The 16,908-nt window shown below is 41.6% G+C and overlaps 1 protein-coding gene across 14 annotated transcripts in view; it reads right to left on the reverse strand.

The window, feature by feature from the left end:
* Positions 1–15,528, reverse strand: part of MSI2 (musashi RNA binding protein 2) — a 388,856-nt gene extending 373,328 nt beyond the window's left edge. For 12 of the 14 annotated variants that reach the window (XM_034752638.1, XM_034752635.1, XM_034752632.1 and 9 more), the window contains exons 1-5: positions 15,263–15,326; positions 14,907–14,947; positions 14,454–14,535; positions 13,735–13,819; positions 9,668–9,709 (exon numbers count right to left, since the gene is read on the reverse strand). In XM_034752638.1, coding sequence (XP_034608529.1) covers positions 9,668–9,709; positions 13,735–13,819; positions 14,454–14,535; positions 14,907–14,947; positions 15,263–15,324 — 312 coding nt within the window. In that variant the 5' untranslated portion in view covers positions 15,325–15,326. The other 2 variants (XM_034752631.1, XM_034752630.1) reach the window with 2 other exon arrangements.
* Between the last annotated feature and the right edge of the window lie 1,380 nt (positions 15,529–16,908).

Genomic DNA, 16,908 nt, shown 5'->3' on the forward strand with positions numbered 1-16,908 from the left:
TTCTCACAAGAACTTTCAATTCTTTTAGCAAGCGCAACAGAAAAAACTGCTCATGACGTGTTCCCCACCACCACCCTCTCCAGCACTGGCCTATTCCACTAGTGTGACCAATGAAAAAAACATTTGCTGTTGCTAAGGCTTTTAAACGGACAAGCTTTTTCAACAAAGCAGGCGCTGGACACGATCTCTAAGTCACAACACAGGGTTGAGACATCCACAGACACAGAGCGAAAGCTCAGCTTGGTTGGTTGGTTTCTTTTAACCTCTTTGCACAGTTATACACGATCTGAAATTTGTCCTTCAGAAAGTTTCTGAAAAACTAAATATTTATACAGCAATTGTTACGAAGTCTCCTAGCAGGTCTCTATTTAAGAGGCATTCTGTTTGCTTCAGCATTTAAAGAGCTGAAAAATCTGTCAGGCCTTTTAGTTTGGATATGGAATTGGAATTTTCAGAGCATCTTCTTGTCTCATGTCCCTCATCCTCCTCCCTGATGCAAAACTGACCCCTGGAACAAATTCAAGCTAAGACAGGTAGTGGAGATATAAAATATAGATGGGAAAATGCCTATTGATTTTGTGACCAAAGCTTTTGAAGGAGGCGGGGAATCTTATTAGCAAGTCTAAGAGGGGGCACTGAAGGGAGGTGTCCAAGATTTTGTGTTTCAAATCAACCAAAAGCCCTAGCTAAAGAACACAAACTTTCCTATCACACATGGAACTGACTCACAAAGCCAGGATCCATACCAGAACTCTGCCCAAGTTCTGCGGCATTTGGAGCCAGGGGTGGAAATGAGGTCAGTCCCATCTCTGACCATTCACACACAGAGAAAAACAAACCCGGCAAGCCTTCACAACTTTAAATCATGGGAACTACTTAATTCACTAGGTATTAGTCTCTGCTGCCCCCACGCCATTTTCCCTCCCACCTGCCTGGTCCCCTCATTACCGTCACTCAGCATCAGTTTTTGCTACAGTAGTTTTCTTGGACCTTTGCCCCTTCAGTCAGCTTGAAGCCTCTTCTCTATTGTACACAGGAATCTTTGGGAAATTAATGCAAGTCTTTGCTTGGGGGATGGAGAGGGTAGAAACATTCTAGCTCCGTTATTCCACCCCTTCCTTCCTTCCCCCCCCATCCCTGCCTACACACACTTAACCCGCCATCCTGCAAACACAGACTTACGTTTAACTTTAGGCACTACGTTTTATGGGACTACTCAGAGACTGTAAAGCGAAGCATGCGCACAGATCTTTGTAGGATGAGGGCCTTGCTTTGTAATCAGTTTACAAAGCCTGGTCGTAAATAAAAATTAAAGCTACTGGATTGCAACAATACAGCCATGTGTAGATATCTAGGAAAGCCCAACAACACGGAGCAGGATAGGAGTGATTCAGTACATTCTTGAAACTTTCTCTACAATCAAGAAAAATAAAGGCAACACTTCAGGCGATAAAGAACTCAGGAGAGAGGGGAATCAGTGAAATCCTAGGGTCTGAAGTGAATGTATCGATATTGCATATTGATTGGATTAAAGGGACCTGGTCTACTTGAGAATTTGTACTGCACTAGTACCTTAGAGACCTCAGTCGGACTGGGGCTAGGCACTGTACATACATTAGTAACATAATAGTCCCTGCCCCAAACAGCTTACATTCTCAAACTCCAATCCCTGCAAACAAGCGAAGCATGGGTCTCATTTCAACCACATGAATAGTCCCATTGAAGTCAATAGAACTATTCAAGCGATTAAAGCGTGCTGCCTGTCATGCTGACTGCTATTGTTTCATTGTTTCCTTTCACTCCCCCATCTGTCTGTATCCATTTCTTGTCTCACACTTAGATTGGAAGCCCTTTGGGGCAGGGACCGTCTCTTAGTTCTGTGTTTGTACAGGGCTTAGCACAATGGGAAGTGTCTGCAGGATTGGAGGCTAAAAAAGAGCCTAGTCAATTATTTTAAAAAATTAAAAGGAGCATCAGATACCACCATCTACCCCTGCATCAGATTGCCAGTTTTTGTGGTTTTCCAACAACACTCCTCCCCTGCCCCCGTTTTAATAAACATCTCTCTCTGGGTGAGACCCACCGAAAACAAGTGAAACTAATCACAACTTTACAAGAGAAGTCATGAAACTGACTATACACAAAGTACTGTCAATTGCACAAAAGTAATCTTCTAATCCCCGTTCTAGGCTCCCCAGTTCAACAATTCCATTTAAGAGTGCTCTTTAAATCCACCCCGATTCAGCAAAGTACTTATGCACGTGCTTGACAGATTTAAATGGGACTTATGCATGTGCTCAATTTCTTTGCTAAACAGGGACAGACTTCTAATTTAGGGCCCTAGCAATCTTAGTTGTTACTTGTAACAACAGCAGGTAAAACATTTTCAGACAGAAGTTGTGATTTTCTAAGCTGATGGACTCTGTTTAAGTGTCTTCCCTCCCCGTACTACTGACCCAGAAGCAGTAAAAGCTGAAATATAGTAACATAATAAATAAATAAATAAATAAATACTAGGAACCGAAAGGGCATCTAGATATACATTAATGAGGCAGAGAGCTTGTTTTTTCCTCCTTCAACATATACCTCTATCTTACACATATACTTTGTTATGCTTTTTCAATAACTTTCCTCTTTAAAAAAAAAAAATAAATAAAAGTCAAATTCCACTAATGTCTTGGATTTCACAACATTTGGGAGAAAATCACCGGAGTCGACAGCCAAAAAAAAAAAAAAAAAAAATCCATTACATTAACTGGCCTGTCACTGGCAGTGACAAATAAATGAATTTGATAGTTATAGATCAGTCATTACTGGATCTACCTCCAGGCTGAAAAAGGCTGAGCACTTTGCAGACAACACGTACTCAATTTGGAGACAGAGTGAAACATGCCAGGGTACTGGCCACCCTGCTTCTCTTCACCTCTCCCTCCTCCGCACCCTGTCTCCAACTCACCCTCACCGAAGGTTGGTGCAGGGAAAAAAGTGCCTTGGAAGAAACAATGGAGGGGGAGGGGACAGAAAGGTATAGAAAAGGGCAGGAAAGGAATAAGCCCACCAAAAAGGAACCCAATCCAGTCATCTCCAACTGGTTAGCAGCAAGTCAAAGGGAACATAAGTATATTGTCATCATCACCGCAACTAGGAGCCCTAGGCATGGACCTCCTTGTGTCAGGCGCTGTACAAACAGAACAAAAACCCAGTCCCTGCTCTCAAGAGCTTACAAGCTAAACAAACACAAAAGACATCCTTAGGCAGTGATAACAGGGAGACATCTATTACACCCAAAGGCCTTGGCTACACTGGCAATTCACAGCGCTGCACTTGTTGCGGTCAGGGGTGTGAAAAAACACACACACACACCCCCGAGCACAGTGAGTGCAGCGCTGTAAAGTGCCAGTGTAATCAGCGGCTGCAGCGTTGCACGCTTGCTCGCAGTGCTGCAAGCTATTCCCCTCGGAGAGGTGGAGTACTTGCAGCGCTGCGAGAGAGCACAGCCGTGGCAGCGCTGTGAATCCGCAAGTCACAACTGTCTCTGGGTATTATAGACAATTGGAGTGTTTTACCTTGAAAAGAAATGTTCATTTCTCAAAACAAAACAAAAAAACCCACCCTTGTAAAGCCCAGGACATGTTGCCAAATGCAAAGCTGCACCATGCATTGCTCGGTTACTTTTTCCCCTCTGGTGGAATGAATTAAAGAGAATGGCTAATGCTGAAACCTGGGTGGGTCATCGGCAGCTGAATTTGAACCTAAGACTTCTGGATCTTAAACCGTGAGCCTCAACTGCCAGAGCTAAAAGATCCAGCAGGCCAGGCTGTTGCAGGATCATCCATCACTCTATGTGGCCCAGCTGTCAATAGAGGGGGAGACAGGACACAACACTTGGTGGGTATGGGCTATGCCAGAGATGGGCAAACTATGGCCCGTGGGCTGGATCCAGCCCACTAGCCATTTTAATTGGTCACTTGAGCTCCTGCTGGGGAGCAGGGTCTGAGGCTTGCCCCACTCACGCACTCAGCCGGGGAGCAGGGTCAGGGGCGGCTCCCGGAAGCAGCGGCATGGCTCCCCTCCAACTCCTATGTAAGGGCAGCCAGGGGACTCCACTCTGCATGCTGCCCCAAGTGCCGCCCCCGCAGCTCCCATTGACCGGGAACCGCAGCCAATGGGAGCTGCAGGGGTGGTGCCTGCAGATGGGGCCACATGCAGAGCCACCAGGCCATGCCTCCATATAGGAGCTGAAGAAGGGACATCTGCTTCCGGGAGCCGCTTCAGGTAAGCACCGCCCGGCGCCTGCACACCTGAGCCTCTCTCCATGCCCCAACTCTGTCCCCCAGCCCTAATCCTTCTCCTGTCCTCCGAACCCCTCGATCCCAGCCCAGAGCCTGCACCCCCAGCTGGAGCCTACAACCACTTCCTGCACGCCAACCCCCTGCCCCCGCCCTGAACTCCTCATCCCCAGCCCCACCCCAGTGCTCACACCCCCAGTCAGAGCCCTCACCCCTCCCACACAGCCCACTCCTCTGTCCCAGCCTGGAGTCCCCTTCCGCACCCTGAACTCTTCACAGGAACAACCACCAAAATGCTTGGCTCTCATAATGCCCCTGGAAGGTGAATGCTTTGTAAGAAAACAGACAATTCAGCTTGGACTTACACAGCCGTCCAAGGGACTTAGACACTTGATTTCCATTAAAATTAATGGGAAGTAGGCATCCAAACCCCCTAGACAGCTTTGACAATCTAGCCTGTATATTTATTCTGGCAGGACTTGCTCCCAGCTTACTGCTTTCAGTAACTAGTAAATATATTAGTGTGCAATAACGCATGATCCAAATGAAAGGGAAGGCTACAAAATTCTGCTTTTCAATCAGAATGGAGGGGCGTGTGTGTTTGATTGCACACTTACGTTCCACATGCCCAGACAGCGATCTGCCTGCTTACTTGGCTAGATGGAAGACTACCTACCCACGCAGAACCCTGTATGCCCATTTGCACACGGAAATTCAAAGCAAGAAATCAGCTGACAATCTGTCCACTGACTAGCATCTGAGGTTGAAATAAGGCAGTGTCAGGTTACTTTTAATAAAGAAACATTTATACTCAACGCTCTCTTAAAAGCTTGAAATGAGACATGCTTCCCTGGCGCATCCAGACAAACACACAAAATCCTCTCCAGTCAAAATCTTTTCGCTGCTTTGCGACTGAACTGTCATCTGGGATGATGTGTCCAGGTCATCTGTGGATGGTATTATTTAATTTGAAATACAATCCTGAAAATGCAGTGACCTCCACTCTGGGTTGACAACAGGATATTCAGCACCAAGAGTGTAGGCCTCTACCATTTGAACTAAAGGAGTAACTCCACTAGCTGGCAGCAACAGTAGGCTTGTCCTTTGTGTAGGCCACCTACTGCAGAAAAAACCTAACACTTTTAGATCAGCAGATTACACTCAATAGTGTTTTGATATGTAATCTTCCCTCTGGCGAGCGGTCCAATCTACTCCACCTGCTAGGACTATTCACAACAAGCAGCACTGGACCCTGATATTAAGTATTTGTGCCCTAGGGCCTGATCCTGTGAACGCTTGGGCACATAACATAACTGCCATCAGTAGCCCCACTGACGTCAAGCTTCCACTGGAAACTTGTCTGCCTCTTTTTCATACAACGCTTTACACATTTTCCAAGAGAGACAAGGAAGGACCCCGACATTGGAAAACACAGAAGCAGCAAATGAAATTTGATAGTTATCTTATCCCCCGCCACTTAAAAAAAAAGTAAAGTAATATCTGCATATGTGTACACACACACACACACACACACACACACACACACTTTTCCTGTTTATTTGAATAGCACAGGGGACATAGATTTTATTCAGATAAACAGGCGTTTGGATAATCAAGAGGGCGTCGAACATGCTCTGCCTTTCCATCAGAAAGGGCTGGACTTCGCTGCGGTCACTATACATGTGCAATACCAGCAAGGCAACAGACTCCCTAGCACCCCGGCTCCTCCTGCAGCTGCTCAGCTGGGTGCACGCCCCAGCCCTGCTCTTGCAGGCTGCCCGGGGAGCACAGAGGCCCTGCTGAAAAGGGAGTTGGGCATCCCAGTGCTGCAGTCCCCAGGGGGCCGCTGCAGCAGCCAAAGCCCGAAATATGATGCCGAACAGACCAAGAGATAAGGTGTGGGCAGGGGATGTGCATGCAGGCAACTGGGCACAGGTGTCAGAGAACTGCATGCTGACAGCTGGGCAGGGTGGCACACAAGCATTTGTTTTGTGGGCCGGTCTGTCAGGGAACAAGGAAGAGATTTGGATAATGAGGAGGTTGGGATAATAGGGTTTTGATAAAACGGGAGCACATTGTGTGTATTATATATATATAAAAACCCTCAACTGTTAGTGCCCTTATTGTTAACACCAGGAATGAAAGAATTTGGTCTTTTTTCTCCCGTGTACACATGGTTTTCTTTTTAAAAGCTTTTCAGGTTAGTAATGCTAGAAATGCTCCACTATTGCAATGTTCCTTTCAGAAGCTGGAAGTTCATCAGAATTTTTACCTGGTAACAGCAGCAACTGCAAGATTGTATATGTATATTTCCTCCATCTCAGTATTAGCCATATTCTATAGCCTCAACAAGTTTTAAACCCCTGAAGCAAAATTTCTTAAAACAATGGTTGCAAGTTGCCCTAGCGTTCACAAGAAGAGTAGGATTACACATTATGGTGTAATCCATCAGAGGCAAATGCCTAGAGATCTGCTACGGTCATTCTACAAAAGAGGGGAAGAATTTTCAGCTGTTACAGACTGCCACTTCTTGCTCAGTCACCAATCTGCATCATCACTGAGGTGTCAAATCCTGAAGTCATAGGTAAGGGAGCCAAAGGAAAGTGTGTTATCACAACCCTGTTTGAAAGACAGCAATTGGCCATCTCTAAACATTCATTTGATTGGAGCATCACGAGCGGAGGGAAAAAAACCTTTTAAAAAAATAATTTGTAGACGCACAAATAATTTAAGTGCGGAAATAAGCTAAGTACGTGAACTGGCAAAGGGTTGCACATAATCCTAATGTTACCATTGGCCATCTCTGCGCTGACAGAACGTAAACAGTAAATTCACTCTTTAAACAGTCCAACATGCCACCTCTGAAGGTTGGCTCGGCAGGTCAAAAGGCCTACTGAGAGAGGAGTGAGGAAAGCACTGCTACATGCTACTTGTGACTGAGAGCGGGAAACATTTCAAGTACCTAGCTTCCACCAATATATTTCAACAATAATCATTTTAGAGTGCAAAAAGCTTCTGTTTCAAAAAAGAATTAATATGATACTAAACATAACAGGAAGATGAACTACTGAGAAAAAAACCTCACAAAAAGATAGACATTTCATTAATGGCATTAATCTCTATGGACTCAAGCATCAACTAGTTAATTAGATTGAAGTACAGTTGCATTTTAACACTGAACATTTACTGCTCAACTGGGATAGGCGAATTGCTGAATTCTAAAGCCTTAATTCATTCAACAGCTAATTTTAAAAAACAGGTCAAAACAGGTTTTTATTTGTAAGACATATAAAAATATTACGACAGCACTAATATTAAATCTGTTCTTTATTACAACTAATTTACTATGTTTCCTTCTAATTTTAAGCCCTTTTTTAAGAAAAGCTAAAAAACAATCTGCTAAACAAAAATTTGAATCCATTATTAAAGAGGTCGGAATAAAAATCAGGATTAGACGTAGGCAAAATATGCTTATCTTTCCATACATGGTGGCTTCATGCTAAGAGTGGAAGCCTACATATGTTCCATCATTTGCCCCATAACTTAGAGATGTTTAAAAAAAAAAAAAAAAAAAAAGGCTTTTTTTTTTTTTTTAAATCTACTTAGCAAAGATGACCTGATTTTGCATTCAGATCTTTAATGTGGAAGAATATTTTTGGCAACAATCAAAAATTAACTCACTCAGATCCATAATGCTCATTTGTCATTGTTTTGAGAGGAAGTCTTATGGGAAAGTTTATCATCATTACAAGCTTTTGCAAACAATACGGGAAGTACAGACAGCTTTGTAACAGAAAACAATTAGAAATTGAAAGATGCTTAAAAAAATGGTTCAGGGGAAATATTACGAGGCAAGACTACCTTCAGAACTTAATTTCAAGACTAGTTAGGACTTCTGTAGCTTTAAGGAATGCACTGTGTGAAACAACACTACTCCAACAACATAATCCCAAAGCTATCAAACCCTACATAACACAAAACTCTTTGCTTACTACAGAAATAAGCCAGCCCCCTCTTTTGTCACTAATTAGCATTAGCTACATCTTAAGAAAGTAAGAGCCCTCAAGGAAAGGTTTAAGTACATTTGTTTAGTTTTCATTTCTGCATGTAGATTTTTTTTAAATTGCTATTACTCCTCTTGCTATATGCCCAGAGTTGTTAAATTACAGAGTTTTTTCTGGATGTGTGCTTTATACAGTATATAATGTTATAGCTTCATGCACTATTAAATTGCTCGCTCTCATGAGGAATTATGTACAATAAAAATATTAAGTTAAACTTGTTTAGGCAGTCTCTCCCCATCTAATTTCAACCACTATTCCCTTTTTGCTTGTATTGCTTCCTATTCTCCTCCCTTCCCACCCCCACTTCTTAATGACGGGGCAGTACCGTAACAGAATACAGAAGCAATCCAGGTTGATTTTAATATAGATCAGTGTTGTATACCCTTTGAATTAAGTTTTTGCAGTGGAGACAAAGCAAAAAAGAGGAAAGCTAACTGTAGAAACTCTCTTTCAGACTCAGACTTCTAAAGTCAAGTTAACTGATTGCATATTGGAACTTGAAAAACTGATCTACCGCTTTTGCTAAACACAGTTCTAAATAGTAAAAACTGTTTCAATTCCACAAACAGGTTCTCCAGCACCAAGAGTACCAAGATATATTTATTTCAGAGATAGCATGCAAATGAAAGCTTCTCTGCACATGGCTAAAGTGTCTGTCCCAACATGGAAACTGACCACATTATAACGAAGTATGCCCTATAAGGAGCACGTCACTTATCCAATAAGACTAGTAGGATAAAAGACTTAAAGCTCTTTGTTCATCTTCTTGCAAAGGCATACCCAATGCTCATAAAAGTTCAGAGCTTCATACCAATCAAGAACTCGCTACCCATCACTTATTAGTGCCCAAACACGTCTCAAAAGTTATACAAAAGAAAACTCGCAAAGCATGAGGGCAGAGATTTATTCCCATCCATCAAAGACAAGGAGTTCAAAGTTCAGCCTGAAATGAGCAAGAAACCCTGCACTTAAACCAAACACTCTTCATAAATACTGTAGCAAGATATGGTACAAAATACTGTAACAATTGTAAGTAACACAGCAATGCTATCCCATTACGATGAGAAAAAGCTAAGACTCCTTCAGACTGGCACAAATGACTGGTACTCCGTAAGGAGATAGTTAAATTGGAGACATGTAATATCGCACAAAGCAGCTCTCCTGTAGTTTCACAGCCATATGCTGATACCCTTAAGACGCCATGCGCTCCAGCTTTAAAAGCTTTCATTGCCAATTCCCTGTTTGAAACCTGAACTGCCTGGCAACAATGACTCTCTGTGTGCCTAAAATCCTATTATTGATCCTCCTACTTACCTTAGGCTGTGCTCGTCGGGGAAATGCAACTTTAGGGTCAATCTGAGGGAAAAGAAAGGGGAAAATCAACATGCTAATTTTTTTAAACCATTGAATTATTAATCCCTCATTTCTCAGGCTTAAAATTCAGCACACTGGATCTTCTAGAGCCACTCAGGAGCTAACGGACTATGGTCAGATTTAGAGTGGGACTGAATTGATCTCATCCATAAATGAGCTATAGTGCATTCTATACTATAACTTACATGGTACACAAGATGCTCTGTACTACTTTTGGGGCCGGTGCCTCTCCAACAAGAGCTGGATGTTAAATATTGCCAGCATATTCTGTAGATTTGTATAGAGATGGACTCCATTTTGGATCACAATCTTAATCTGCAAGTTTGTTCAAAAAGAAAACAAAACTCCCCATCCCCTCCCAAAATAAAAAGATACAAAACACTAATTCAAATTATTTACTTTTAAATTATTAGAACTATTGTTTAAAACAACTGCAAAGATTACTTTTTATAATTGAATTCCTAACTGATTTGCTTTACAGTTGCCATCAAAGGACACAGGTGGGCAATAAAAAAAAAGAAAAAAAAAAAAATCTGTGAAGGATCAACAAAAAAACAAAACAAAACAAAAAAAAACCCACCCACCACGAGTGCTAACACTAGAAGAAACCACATTCTTAAAAGATTTATGCAGACTTTCTATGAAGGAGCTAACTAAAGTAATCTTAAAGGGAAAGCTGACCTCCACAGAAATAAGAAAAACGCCTAATTTCATCTCTGGATACCTTATTTTTAGTTGCAGGGTTTACTGTCTATTATACTTCATAAGTTAAAAAAAAAAAAAAAAAACCGCATGTCCTCAGTTCTCTGGCAATTTTAAAGCAACTTAAAAATGAGACAGCTTTAAATGACAACTGTTTCCTGCCATTCAAGGTGTTAAACAAAAAAAATACACACCACCAGATTCATAGCTTGTTGTAAACAAAATAATGCTTCAAACTGCTATCTTTAAAGAAAAGAAAAAAACTAATGAAAGGTCTATATGCTGTTGAATTTCCTCCTCTTCTTTCAGCAACATTTGCTCATAAGCACATCCTTAATAAAAAGTTTTGAAAAATGGATCATTTAAAGGGAAAAACCGTGTGTATAACTGCAGTAACATTTAACAGCTTCCAGAGTTACTTTTTTTTTTTTATATCTCAAACTTAGATCCTGGCTTTGTTAAAGGATATTTTGAAATAGAAACTATTTTAAGGGAATATTAATTTAAGATTATTTTGTGGACAAGGAATTGAGTTTTTTTAAACTCATGCTACGAGGAGATATTGCTTATGGTGATGTCACTGACAGGCAACCCACCAGGTCACTATGTATCAGTAGTTTTATTCAACTAAAATATCAAAATTGTAAATGTTACAATCATTTAATACTTAATTGATAAATTAATTTGTCTATATTATATAGAAGTGTTCTTTTTCTTTTTTAACATATACCTGAGAAATGAGTGATTACATGCCACTTTATTGTTCAAAAAAATATAAAAAAGTCAAATCCTTTATCTAGAAAGCTAACCTTTTTCACAAAGATTATTATCTACAAATATATTCAGCACTGACTAGGTACTTGTCTACCAGGGAAATACAACAGGTGTGGATTTTCCATTGAGATACCTGAAGGCAGAAACAACTATGCACATTTCTATATCAGCCTCCAAAGTTATATTGTTTGCTTTTAAAAACAAGTTACCAAAAAAGAGAAAGATAATTAAATAGACTCCAATCACACCACAATGGCATTATTGTAAAGTCTGGCATTGGCAAAAAGTTGCATCAGCCATCAAATTCTGAAGCATATTACTAAGTTTACGGAGGCCAGTTCTCAAAGCAAAGGGGTCTTCACACCACAATGAAAATATTAGGTTCAAATAACTTAATTTTTCTCATTGGAAAACTTTTGATTACATGTCATTAGCATGTTTAAGGGAACACACAATCAGCATGGCAAATCCGTACCTTTTGCACATCCCTGTCAACTATTGAAACAACCAGCAAAACAAAGCAAAAACTTCTACCAAAAAAAAATTAGTTAGTTAGATACAATTCTACTTACTGTATCTACAAGTCCTCTAGGAAATGACTATAATACTATTTCTGATATGAATGGCCATTACCTAAACAAAGCTTTTAACGTAACTGTAAACAAGAGCGCCGTTTCCATGCCAATACCCAAACGATCTGATCTGCCTCCTGTACTGAACGTTGAAACAGAGTCAAATGCTATGTTAAACTAAAGAACAGTTACTATCATATGTCTACAAATAAATGGCTGAGTGAGAACTTGGTTGGTTTTACTTTTTGATATATGCTGTTGTTTTCATGGGTGGGTTCTGTTTAAGTAGAATCAATCACTGCAGCATAATCAAATCTGATGTAAGTTTATTTTTGTCTATTTCTTTGCCCTTCCCCTGCCCATGAGCAAATTAAATACAATCCAGGGATTAAACTGTGATCTAGGGCTAAGTGAAGGAGATAAAAAAAATCATCAATAATTTTGGTGGAGCTTCTAGGTTGTTGGGGTTTTTTTAAACAAGTTCAAGAAATTTTGCCTGCTTCATCTTTTATCTAAACTTATTCTTTTTGTTAAAAAAGAATTATATTGAATACAGTTGTACAGCAGAAATCTGGTGAGAGTTTAATCTCAGAGTTCAGTTGAATCAGTTATCTTGCCATATCTGATTAAACCTAAAATCAAATTATTAAGGAATGTGAAAGCATGAGCTACGTGTTCAGACAAGCCCAGCAGAATTTGCTGGGCAAATTAAAACACTACATTCCACCTGCTTCTGTAGGGTTATTTTTTAAAATGTAAGTTTAAAAAAAATGAAAATATCATGCACTCATGTCAGGTTCAGTTCTTCTGTTCTTTACTTAGCTATATTCATCACAAAATAAGTCTTAACAGCATTAAAACATAATCCCGCCAACCATCAACGCTTATATTGAAAGAAAACATTTAAGATCCAAAACATGTACCGTAAAGACAGTTACGAATAACAAAAACACTTGACACATTTAGCAGATGTTCTGCCAGACAGTTAAACCAATAAGGTTCTTCCCTTCCCAAAATTCTGTCCTTTTCAGACAGCACTGTACCAAAAGCAATAATGACCTTTACTAGTGTCCTTTTTTCTAAGTTTGCTGAGGCTTATAATTGAAACAAAGTAACAAGACCCAAACTCCACTTTTTGGCATGGCACTGATAGAAGAATTAAAACTAGGGCCTATCTGCATAAACACTTAATGTCCACTGCCAGATCCAATACTGAAAATGCAATATGTGGGGCAAATCATTTAATTTACATACTAAAAAAAGCAAAAAAGTAACAAATTGGATGAATCTCTTGAGCATTTTCCTGCATGATCCACTGGGGACTTATTACAGTGAAAAGCTTTGCAAAAATAATCTATTATTTGTGCTTCGGTAGCACCTTTCCTCCAAAGAGCCCAAAATGTTTTACTACATAAACTTGTAAGTCTCACAACACCCTCCCCCCCCCTCCCTCAAAAAAAAAAAAAAAAAAAAAACTACTTAGAGAGGTGAAGATTGGAAGAACTTCAGAAATGTGTCTCATTCAAGAGCAAATCATCAACTTCTACAATAAGGTGTAAAAAATAAAGAAAAAAGTTCCTACCAAGAGTGGCCTCTATTTTACTTATACACCCCTCCTCTACTCCCCCCCTTTCCCCCCCAAAAAAGTTAGTTTTTTACTCTATGATATTGTTAATTTCACTGTGAGGCTGGAAGATTATCATCTGGATTTGTAGTTATGGTAAAAAAAAGTTTTTTAAAAAAGTGACAGCTTTTCAAAGTTAAAAGTGAAATCTCAAAAATGATCAGAATGAACATCTAGCTCAGGGACAGTTTTATGTTGAGTTTAAAAAAAACAAACAAACCCTGCAGCTCCAGCAAACCAAACAAAAAGGGCACTGTCCCTTTAAATAAGCCTGTCACAGTCATAACATTGCAGGAAATAAAGGACACATTAAAACAACAACACACATAACATACCGTCTTGGAATCTAATTCATGATGGGGCTGAGCTAATACTTTATCTACACTTGCCGGATCAGCAAACGTAACGAAACCGAAGCCTCTGAAATGAGACAAAGAACAAGGTGGGGGGGAAGGGAACATAAGAGCTAGACAAAAAAAAAAAAAAAAAAAAAAAGCCTACTAAAAATAAAAATAAAGAACAGTTTCTTCCTTTCCCCATCTGCCCACTCCCCCTGAAAAACATCTCAACTTCAGGAGGGAGGAGATAATCTAGGTCTCTCCAATCCCACCTCCCCTTCACCTTTCAACCCCCTCTTCATGCTTTGTTTTATACTGGAGCACACCGGACTGGGGTGTTGTGATCACCGTCTTAGAGAGAGAGGGGAAACCAAAAGATACTTTAAAAAAAACAAATACAACGGTCTGCAAAGTACACAGCAAAAATAGGTATATTTGTGTTCTATTTGGAGTACGCCACAATTAATGAAAAGATGAAAGGGCAATTAAAATGACAGTGCAAAAAAAAAGGGGGGGGGGAGAATCATATAAACAGGTCACAATCAATAGTCTTCAGCATTTTGTTTAGGGGATGGGAAAGTTTATGAAAAAAATCATTTTCAATTAAAAATGTATACACATATTCCTAGGTACTTTTGCACAGACAATACACACACACACACAAACTTTAAAACTTTGATTGTAAAACAAATTAAATTAAAAAGAGGAGGATTTACCTGGAACGTTTTGTGGTAGGGTCCCTCATGACCATACATTCTCTAATTTCTCCAAATTTGCTAAAATAGTCTCTAAGGCTATCTGTAGAGAGAGAGAGAGAGAAAGAGGGAGAGAGAAAGAGGGAGGGGAGAAGAGAAATAAAAGCAAATGCAATTCTGATCACTCAAGGAGTTTTAATTTGTGGTGGGATGGATGGGGGGGGTGTTTTTCATTTCTTTTTAAAGGCGCGCGCGCACACACACAATTTAAGGTCGAATAGAGGACTCGACAAAGGCTTTGCTATTTGGGGGGGAAATACAGATCTACAACCTTGTTCAGGAGAAGTGTGTGTGTGTGTGTTGTGGGGGGGGACCCCCAACGGGGAGAGGTAACTGCACTGGGATAACAAAGAGCAATAAAGCAGCCAGGGGTGAGGGTGGTGGGCCCCCCCACACACACACCCTGTCCCTTACCTGGTGAGGTTTGCCAGCTCAGGCCTCCAATAAACATTTTACTGGAAGAAGAAAACAGAACAGAGTTAAGCACAGATGTCAGATCGGCCATTTTGACGTGTAACTTACAAAAGCTGAAAGGAAGAGAGAGTGAGGGAGCGCGCCGGGGGGAAGAGAGGAGGTGGGGAAGAAGGGAGGAGAGGAGGGGTGAGGGAGGGGGGCAGTTCAGTGCAACCCACCCAAGGTGAGCAACTCAGGGACACGGGGGCACCGGCATGGCTCTGCCTTCGGGGCTCTCTCTTATTCTTCTCCTCCCCCCCCCCCCCCCCCCGAAAAAAAAATAAAAGGGGGGAGGGGGGGGGGGGGGGTAAACTTACCCAGGGTCGTGTTGGGAGTCGTTTGGGCTTCCAGAGGTAGCTTGGCTCCCATCTGCCTCCATGTCTGCAAAAACCCACAGTGATCCTGAGCAGCGCAGAGCGAAAGCCCCTGAAGAAACCCCCACCACCCTCCCCCCCTCTTTTTTTCTTCTTCTCCTACCAGAGAATATTACTGGAGAGAGGAGCCGGGGAAGCAGCCAGATCCGTCACACGTGGGATCAGCTTAGCTCAGCTCCTTCCCTCCCCCCCATCTACCATCCTCTCCTCCCTCCATCTCCTGCTCCCTCCTCCTTCGCTTCCCTCCCTCCCTCCCCCGAACGCACGTGGGGCGGAGTTCTAGAACGTAATGTAACCCATTCGGAGGACGTCATCAGTCTCAGCACTGCCCCTCTTCCCCCCTCTCCCTCCCCCCCAAACTGCTCACACACTGTTTGACCGTGACCTGGATCCTTCAGCTGCCTCTTCGCAGGGCTGGAGAGAAGGCTGCTAACCTCGCTGGGCTGTAGCATGGTCCATCTATGCCAGGGAGCCCAGCTGCCTCCAAAGGGGGGGGGGGGGAATACAGGAGGAGCAGCTGCTCATCGTCTTGGAGTCTACAATAAATGAGAACAACCTTGTAGTTAAAGCAACCTGTCTTGGAGCCCTTGCTAATCAGAGTGACCCCCCCACCCCAAAAAAAACAAAACAAAAAAAAAAAAAAACACTGATGCAAGGGTGTCCAGTTTGAGACATTTTAAAAGAAGGGGATAGTCCACACACACACACACACACACAAATGAGAAATAAGATGTATAAATAGCTTATTGTAACAAGATCTTCCAAAGCAAGTGTCCTATCTTTGTATCAGTTCATGCAGCACCTAGCACAATGGGTCCAGATTCTGACGGCTAATGAAATAGAAACAACACGTCATCATCATCATCATCGCTTTAAATTACTCCCCAAAGGCCTGTTGCTGGAGTCTGTTCTCAGTCAAAATCTCCATCTGCTACAGTGCCAGTTTTGCTTGCGGCTGCAAGATCAGACATACCCCTCCCCCCCCCAAATGAGGGCAGAGACGTGGATGAGGGCTTTCTGCTCTTCCCAGCATCACCCTTTCTATTCTCTCCTTTAACAAATAATTTTACTGGCCTGAAGGAAATAATTGGGTGAGGAGGGGGACACTTCACTTAAAAAGAAAAAAAAAGTTTGTGACCTATTAAAATAAATCAGATTTCATTGTTAAGTGAGAAGATGTGAATCAGAACACGTAGTGCCGAACATGTCTATGCAACCCACGGCCCCAGTCTGTTCACGGTACCAATGTTAAGCACATGTGTGTTTGCAGAATCAGGGCTTCCTGTTACATACACACACACACATGCAGAGCTAGTTTCTAACTTCTTTACACCAGGATTCTGCATGGAATTCACAAATCCAAAAGAAGCATCGTCCCGTGATTACATCACAAGGCTGGAAGTCTGGATTCTTTTCCCTAGTCTGCCACTGTCTCACTGTGTGACCTTGGACAAGCTATTTGACCTCTCTGTGCTGCAGCTTCCTACCCTGAAGATGGGGATAACAACAACTACCTCAAAAGGTATCTCGTGCAGCCTAATTCAGATCTTTACTCAGGCAAACCCACCTGTTTGTGTGTTTGTAAAGCA

Source organism: Trachemys scripta, chromosome 18 (assembly GCF_013100865.1).
Source record: "Trachemys scripta elegans isolate TJP31775 chromosome 18, CAS_Tse_1.0, whole genome shotgun sequence".
In the NCBI taxonomy this organism is placed as follows: domain Eukaryota; kingdom Metazoa; phylum Chordata; order Testudines; family Emydidae; genus Trachemys; species Trachemys scripta.